The sequence below is a fragment of the Armigeres subalbatus genome, unplaced genomic scaffold, assembly GCF_024139115.2.
Source record: "Armigeres subalbatus isolate Guangzhou_Male unplaced genomic scaffold, GZ_Asu_2 Contig597, whole genome shotgun sequence".
Taxonomy (NCBI): domain Eukaryota; kingdom Metazoa; phylum Arthropoda; class Insecta; order Diptera; family Culicidae; genus Armigeres; species Armigeres subalbatus.
In genome coordinates this window covers 70,196-78,195 of record NW_026943366.1, presented here as the reverse complement: position 1 = coordinate 78,195, position 8,000 = coordinate 70,196, and the positions used below count along the sequence as shown (strand labels likewise).

At 41.9% G+C, this 8,000-nt stretch overlaps 1 protein-coding gene across 1 annotated transcript; it reads left to right on the top strand.

Moving 5' to 3' along the window:
- The first annotated feature begins 229 nt into the window (after positions 1 to 229).
- LOC134204458 (uncharacterized) lies at positions 230 to 1,096 on the top strand. Its single transcript, XM_062679283.1, has one exon. The coding sequence runs from the start codon at positions 230 to 232 to the stop codon at positions 1,094 to 1,096; it is 867 nt and encodes a 288-aa protein (XP_062535267.1).
- The last annotated feature ends 6,904 nt before the right edge of the window (positions 1,097 to 8,000 follow it).

Here is an 8,000-nt window from a genome sequence, read left to right as displayed (position 1 = left end):
AGCAACCATGCGTCAGAGATTTTGGCCAGTACGCGGACGTGAGTTGGTCCGAAAGATTGTTCGGAAGTGTATTACTTGCTTCCGTTGCCGTCCCGCTGAGTACCACCAACAAATGGCTCCACTACCTGCAGTAAGAGTAGCTCCCTCTAGAGTATTTTCAAAAGCTGGGCTAGACTACTGCGGGCCATTTAACGTTCGTCCGTTGTATGGGAGGGGGGCTAACGTAAAAATGTACGTCGCGGTTTTCGTTTGCCTGGTGGTAAAAGCGGTACACTTCGAAATCGTTCCGAACCTTACGTCCGCGGCGTGTATCAACGCGATCAAACGGTTTGTAGCTCGACGCGGTCGGTTAATCGAGCTGCATTGCGACAATGCTACAGCCTTCGTCGGGGCTGACCGCGAGTTGAAGTCGTTGCGTCGCCAGTACCTCGATCAGTTCAAATCAGACGAATGGAGGAGCTATTGCCACGAATCTGGAATTTCCTTCCATTTCATCCCTGCTCGTTCTCCACATTTCGGTGGTTTGTGGGAGGCCGGGGTTAAGTCGTTCAAATTTCATTTTCGACGGATTTTTGCTGCAAATTCTTATACATTGGACGAGTTTTCCACGGCAACGGCCCACACTGAGAGCATACTAAATTCCCGGCCTCTTACCCCCCTCACCGACAACCCAGATGACCTCGCAGTGCTTACGCCCGGCCACTTTTTGGTCGGGGAACCGATGTTCTCCATTCCTGAGCCGGACGTTACAGATGACCACGTAACTCGTCTCTCTCGATTTCAAGAACTGCGCCGTTCTGTGCAAAATTTTTGGAAACGTTGGTCCAGGGACTACATAAGTCAGTTGCACCAGCGGTCCAAATGGAAGAATCCTGCACCAAACATCAGCAAGGGAGCTCTGGTCCTTCTAAAACAGGAGGATCTTTCACCGTTCATGTGGAACATCGGACGGGTGGAGCATGTGTACGTGGGACCTGACGGATTGGTGCGTGTGGTTCTGGTGCGTACGAACCGTGGCGTATACAAACGAGCAGTAACCGAAGTCAGAATTTTGCCGATAGCTGTCGATGATGAACCTGAATCGCAAGAAAAATAATCGTTGAAACGGACCGTTTCAACGGGGCCCGGAATGTTTGGAGATGAATTTATTATTATTGATAAAATTACTTAAGTTATTCTAAATTTGAACTATTACGTATATCAAATAATTTGAATTTTGTACCTAAAGTATTTGCGAATTTATCATGTTTTGTAAACCCTAACGAGAAACTAAGTAGCTCTTTTCTCTCTAAAGACCCAATTCACACCATCACAATGAAATCAGATACCTATACGAATGAATAAAAGTTAGTTGGAATAGATCACTGGTCCACGAAAGTCGAACCTAGCGCGTACTCCGCATCGAATCGCAATCCGAAATTGCCAGTTACTGCCCCTTTCTTCGACGGTTGAGTGTTCGGAGGATTGTCCACCTTGTCGTCGCGAATCAGACCACGTCAACTTACAAGGCCCTTTTACGACCGAAATAATGCTGCATTACTTTGACATGTTGAAATAAAACATAAGTAACATAACTAGTGTATCGTTTCTTGACAGTTAATGTATAAATGCATCTTTGCATCGTTAAAACTGATCTAATGCAATTAGCATTTAATATGCTGATCTGTGATTGATAACATGCAATAATTAATGCTTGGTGGTTACTTGGGCGGCTTTGTTTTTCGCTTCCGATGAAATTGAGAAACATTGTTTTTTTTTACCAAGGGTTCCTTTTAGGAAATAAATTCAGAAACATCGATTTTTTTTCCATAAATTGCTGCAATGCATTCAAACATATGTGAATTTATGGAAATGGTGGAATTTATCCTCCTAAATTGAAATTTGTGCCTTTCTGTTGCATTTTTTTATTTTTATTTTTCTTTCAAATTATGTACTCCAAGGAAGATAGGTTTACTGAAAATAAAGTTTAGACGAGCTTAGTAGTCATATGGTTATCGCTTCTGCCTCATATGCAGGAGGTCGTGGGTTCAATTACAGGCTCGTCTCATTCCTCCTACTTTGTATTCATTCTTTATATATTTTTCATGTTCTAGTAATCGCTAGAACAGGAAATAGACTTTCATACCATTTCCATTTCTTTTCTACACCTTGAAGTTGACTATTTTAGCAGTAACTGCTAGAATTGAAAATGAACGGAAAGCTAGTTTCTTATATCTAATTAGAATCCCATCAATTGCTTTCTCCTACCACACTGGCAACTTGTGAACCAAGACGAACCTCTGCCCGTCAACCTCACCCAAAAAATTCTATAAAATTCCGCATGAACTATTGGCAAGTGCAGAGGAATATTCGGCTTGCAGTGGTCGAGTGATTGGATCATCAATTCTTCCCCTTCCCTAAATTTTCTTGCATTCTGACGTGGTAGGCGCCAGTGTGACCTAACAAATGATATCACCAGTACTTCTGCATTGAACATGAGTGCTAGTCCCAAGCAAAACATCTGTTGTTCACTGTGCAAGAACAGATGATCTGGTCATAATGGAGTAGCAACTACGGGCAGTCAATCAAGCTCAAGAAGCTCAAGCTCAAGGTTTATTGAAAATGAAGTCCTAGCTTGCCTTTTTACAGCAAAAGACTGTTAGAGCGAACAGGCTGTTGGTACTGTTTGACTATTAATGCGAGAAGGTAGAGAAACCATTAAGCATATGAACATTATTTAGATAAAAATGGATAATGATCAATAAACCATGTTGAAATATTTTTATATTTTTTCCCTATATGTGAGCTTTTCATTATTTTCATGGATCGTGGCCACATAGGTTATAGACTACAATCAAAATCTCAACAGCTTTTGGGACGAAGCAGCATTTAGAACTTAAAGTCTTTTGCAGCAGTCTGTTAGAATGTTAGAACGCAATGCTTATAATAAAATTCATATTATTTCCCACCTTATTGGCCTTATCGAAGCAAATTGACGCCAAAATCGTCGCCAGCAAAAATGGCCATAAGAAACAAAATTTTATAAACTCAAAAATCACATTATTTCCTAAAATTAAGCTCTGTTTTTCATGCAGATTAATCTGATTGGCGACGTTTTTGAAGGTACCGCCATCGGGGGTGACAATGGGTCTGGTGGGTGAGAATGGGTCATCGCTCATACCGGCAGTCTGGAGGTCGTAGAGCAAAATCGTTCAAAAAGGTCTCTTATATTTTAGTCTTCTTGATACATCAGATCTCAGCCCTCAGATACATTTATTTTATTCTACAAGCACTCTAAGTAGTTGAAACAGTGACCCATTATCACCCCCATTTGACCCATTGTCAATCCCGACGACGGTTCCTAAAAAGTGGTCTGCGTATTTTGTTGCCAAGGAAACAGTCAATAACTTTATTGATATTTACAAATGATGTTCAACATTGCATATACCAAGAAACTATTCTCTTCGTTCAAATAAAATACAGTGATCAAAACATTTTTAGTTTTTCCGGGAAAATTTTGGACAACCTACCGGGAAAACCGGGAAAAACCCGGGAATTCATTTTGTCGATAAGAGTGGTCACCCTGCAGTGGCCAAACGTCTCGGATTATGTGGAACAGTGGCACAGTCTACTTGCCTCGCATTTCCTGGTGCCCCGGAAAACGTTCCGTATTCCATGATGAATCTGTAAAGCCGTTATTTCTGCTGCTCAGCAAAATAAAGAACAAATTTCCGTTAAAGATATGGTTATTTGCTGATTTTAGCAATAAAATGAAAGCTAGGACATGATATAACAATTCAATCGAGACTGCCTTGTTACTATTCAGTCGGTAGCTCTGAAAAGGTGATCGTCAGTGTAAACTAATTAATTTGGCTCGGAATCTTCCAAATAGGGGTCCCGTGGCTTAGTCGGTTACACGTCTGCTTTATAAGCGGATGGTCATGGGTTCGATTCCCAGCCCCCCCATCAACCTCTCGTCAATCGCCAGAAGTGCAGCAATAGTACGGTGTAATGGGGAACGCGTCTGACCAACACAGTTACCTGACGGCGACTGACAATCTGACCCTCTTTTCGGAGGCACACCCCAACGGACTCGATACATGGCAAACGGAACAAAGCATCTACATGGACTCACAATATGGAAGAATGAACGAACGATGATATGGACAATAGGTGGTCATCTAAAAATAGATTCTGTGTGGATTCTAAGCAGGCGGGTGCTAAGCTGTCAAATTTTTGTTGCCACCAATCGAGCGATGCCGACGGCACTAACACCAAGCCGTAGTCTATGAAAAATAAACACTGCAGTGAGTGAGAATGTTCTGAAACGCACATAGTTTGGATAATGCAAGAAACAACTGTTTCTGCTCAGCACACAGTTTCTTCTACCAACATAATTATTTATCTGCATATTTCGCGTAAGGAATAAGATGAAAACACTACATATTTACGGATTTGGTGTATTTTTGTTCGTTGCGATCTTTAATTTAATATGTGCTTTCGACACCACTCTCTCTTGTAAAAACGGTAAACAATACAAATTTTTACAAATACCACCACAAATTATAATAGTATATGAGCATTTTGACATTGGAGTATAAATTTATGCGCCAAAAAAGAGGGTACTGTCATACTTGCCAAACTCCATATAAAAAAAAATCCGTTGACCCCCCTCTGATTCTAAGAGACGAGAATACCACAGTAGATCTCGGCACAGTAGCGGTCGTCGAACACAGAGAGCCTACTAAATAAATAAAGAATCTTCCAAATACAGGTTGGACCCGATTATCCGGAGTATCGATTTTATTTTCACTCCGGATAATCGAATCACCATAAACAATTAAATCTGCAATTAAAAAACCTATGTTTTATTTTACTTGCAGTGGTGTAGTCAGATATTATTTAGAAAAAAAAATCATAAGGGTTGTGTACAAGACACGACCGCCCAACGTAAACTACGTAAAACAGTTTGGTGAAATGAAGAATCTAGTGCCAGTGCAAGAATACATATTTGCAGTAGCTCTCTACAATACGCGCTCGTTATTCTGCTACGAACGGCAACGTAATTCTGCTACGACGTCGTACTTTGAACAAATTCGTCTCGCCTCAATCTTCCTATGTTTAAAATGGTGTCCATGAGAAGAATCGATTAATTCCCAATAATGCATATTTCGAATCACTAACGACCACACGACCCACGCCATAGGCTGAAATAACAAAACCAAATAAGAATCTTGAAAGAATTAAACTTGACTGCCACTGAAGCCATCCATGCGAATACATATTTGTAGCATCTCCCTCCGACGCGCGCCCGTTATTCTGCTACGGACGCCAGGCAACTTTATGGCGTCTCCAAGCGGTTAATTTGCACTTTGAAAAAAGTTCGCCTCGCCTCAATCTTCCTTTGTATAGAGTGGAGGCCCTGAGAAGAACCGATTTTTCCAATATCCCATATGTATTTGGAATAAAATTTGCTCAGCAACTCCGCCGATGGTCGAAAAATCTCGATCTATCGATTAGTAACAAATCGATTACTCTAGATTCTTGACGATTATTGAATCGATTCATCGTTCAGTAGTAATCGAATTAAAATTAATCGATTATCATAACGATGAATCGATTAATTGAAGTAATCGAAATCTAATAGTTGTCGTGAAATCCCGATTAATCGATTACTCTCGATTCTTGTCGATTATTGAATCGATTAATCGTTGGGCAGTAATCGATCATCACAACAAATAATTGATTAATCGAAGTAATCGATTAATTTGCGACATCTCTACCGATGCTGGGACCGCTCTCCGCGATATTTCAAATGAAATGCCACGCGCGCGGGGGAAAGCAGTTTTCTTATAATCAATAAAGATGGCCATTAGTCCCGCCTCTTTGTTGTCCGGTATGACTGCAAATATTGTGTAACCGTCACACACTCACCAAAGGGGCGTGGCTACAGGTTCAACTTTATTGATTACAAGAAAGCAGCTCATTCGCGCGCGCGAGCCATTTCGTTCGAGAGCTCCTACCGTTCGCGGAGCTCCTACCGGAAATGTTATTCCCGGCGATGGTGTTTGTCGCGCGGTCGTCGTAATTAACATTAGCAGTGCTCAGTTTAAATTTTGTTGTATGATGTAGGAGAAATGACGGCTTTGGCTGGTTTTGTTCTATTATTTTCGAGGGGGGGGGGGGTTAGTTGACCAAATTTTATGAAATTTGGCCACAATATTCTTTGATATGCAAAGAATGTTTAGGCCAAATTTGGGCATAATTAGTTACAGAAAACCCCCTGACAATAATAGAACAAAATCTGCCAAAGCCGTAATTTCCCTTACTAACGATTGGCTACCATCAATGAAAGTAGCTCCTAAGTCACAACTTGAGGCGAGATGAATTTTGATCAAAGTAAAACTTAATTGCTTGGTGATAGCAGATTGTTTTCCGTCGGTAGTAGAATCACGAGAGCACGATTCAGAGAAAGACTTATAATTTTGGTAGATAGTCATCCATGCGAAAACATTTTTGCAGCTTCTCCGTTTTACGCGCGCTCGTGATTCTACATACATACAGAAAACATACGATGATTCAACTCATCCATGAGTTTTAAGGTGCTGAAATGCCACGCACGCGTAGTAGTAGTAGTAAAATTCTTCTTTATTTAATAATTTTCTGTTTTACAATTATTATTTTTCTACATATACAGTGTTCGGCCGGCTTGGCCCTCCAACTTCAATTTTAAATTTTTATGTTTACATTGTTATTTAAGTGTTTATATGATATACTGTTAATATGACGGCCTTTAGGAGGCGCTGGTGTGTTTTTTTTTTTAAATTTGTTAACCTAACTACTATGTACACTAATATTTACAATAAAAATTTGATAACCTAGATTGGAACTAGCGCCCTAATTGGAGCCTGATCCGAGTGCAAGCAACGGACCCTAAACTTTTCTTTACACTCACCAAAGCGTTCATGTAAGGTTTTTATTCCGGCCAGACGGTGAACCTCGGATGTTCTTGTCCTGGGAGGGGTGTTGAGGATCATCCTCAGGAATTTGTTTTGGACCCGTTGAAGTTTGAGGTGGTGGGTTTTAGCGCAGCTCTCCCAGACCGGCATGCCGTATTCGATCACAGGGAGGATGATTTGCTTGTAGACAGCAAGCTTATTTTTCAGGGACAATGACGACCGGCGGTTGATCAAAGGGTACAGTAGTTTCAACAAGACGTTACACTTTATCAACGTTTGTCAACCTGCTGCCTGAAAATAAGCTTGCTGTCGAGGGTCAAGCCAAGGTAGTCGGCCTCATTGGCCCATTCCACAGTCGTGCCATTGAGGATGATTTTACAGTCCCCAGGCGGAACAAGTTTAGGGATTTGGAGTGGGGAAAATGATGACCTGGGTCTTCGCCGCGTTGATACAGATCTTCCAGCTGGTGAGGTACTCTGTCAGGGCATCCAGGCCTCGTTGGAGTTTTGCCACTAGCGCTCTGATCACTCTACCGTTGTAGACGATGGATGTGTCATCTGCGAACAGAATGCCGCCTTCTGGAGGTTCTGGCATGTCGGAGGTGAACAGATTGAAAAGCAGGGGCCCGAGGATACTGCCCTGGGGGACGCCTGCGACGATGTTGTGCGCATTGGAACTCGCTCCGCTGATTGAGACCCGGAATGTCCTTGCCGACAGGTAATTGTTGATGATTTTCACCAGGTAGCTGGGAAGATTGTAGCGTTGTAGTTTGTACACCAGGCCATCATGCCATACATTGTCAAATGCCTTCTCGACATCGAGTAAGGCCATGGCGGATGTTTTCGAGACAAACTTGTTCCGTCTGAGGACGTTGGTAACTCGGGTCAGTTGGTGTACAGTTGACCGACCGCGTCGGAAACCAAACTGTTCCTCGAGCAAGATGTTGAGATTTTCGGCAGACTCAAGTAACCGATGATGAATAGCTTTTTTGAATAGCTAGCTTGGATAATCCTTAGAGAAGGCTGATGGGACGATAACTTTTGGGAGAGGAAGGATCCTTCC

Bases quoted from the DNA above. Each gene is read 5' to 3' on its own strand.
- LOC134204458 (XM_062679283.1), top strand. From the start codon at position 230: ATGTACGTCGCGGTTTTCGTTTGCCTGGTGGTAAAAGCGGTACACTTC.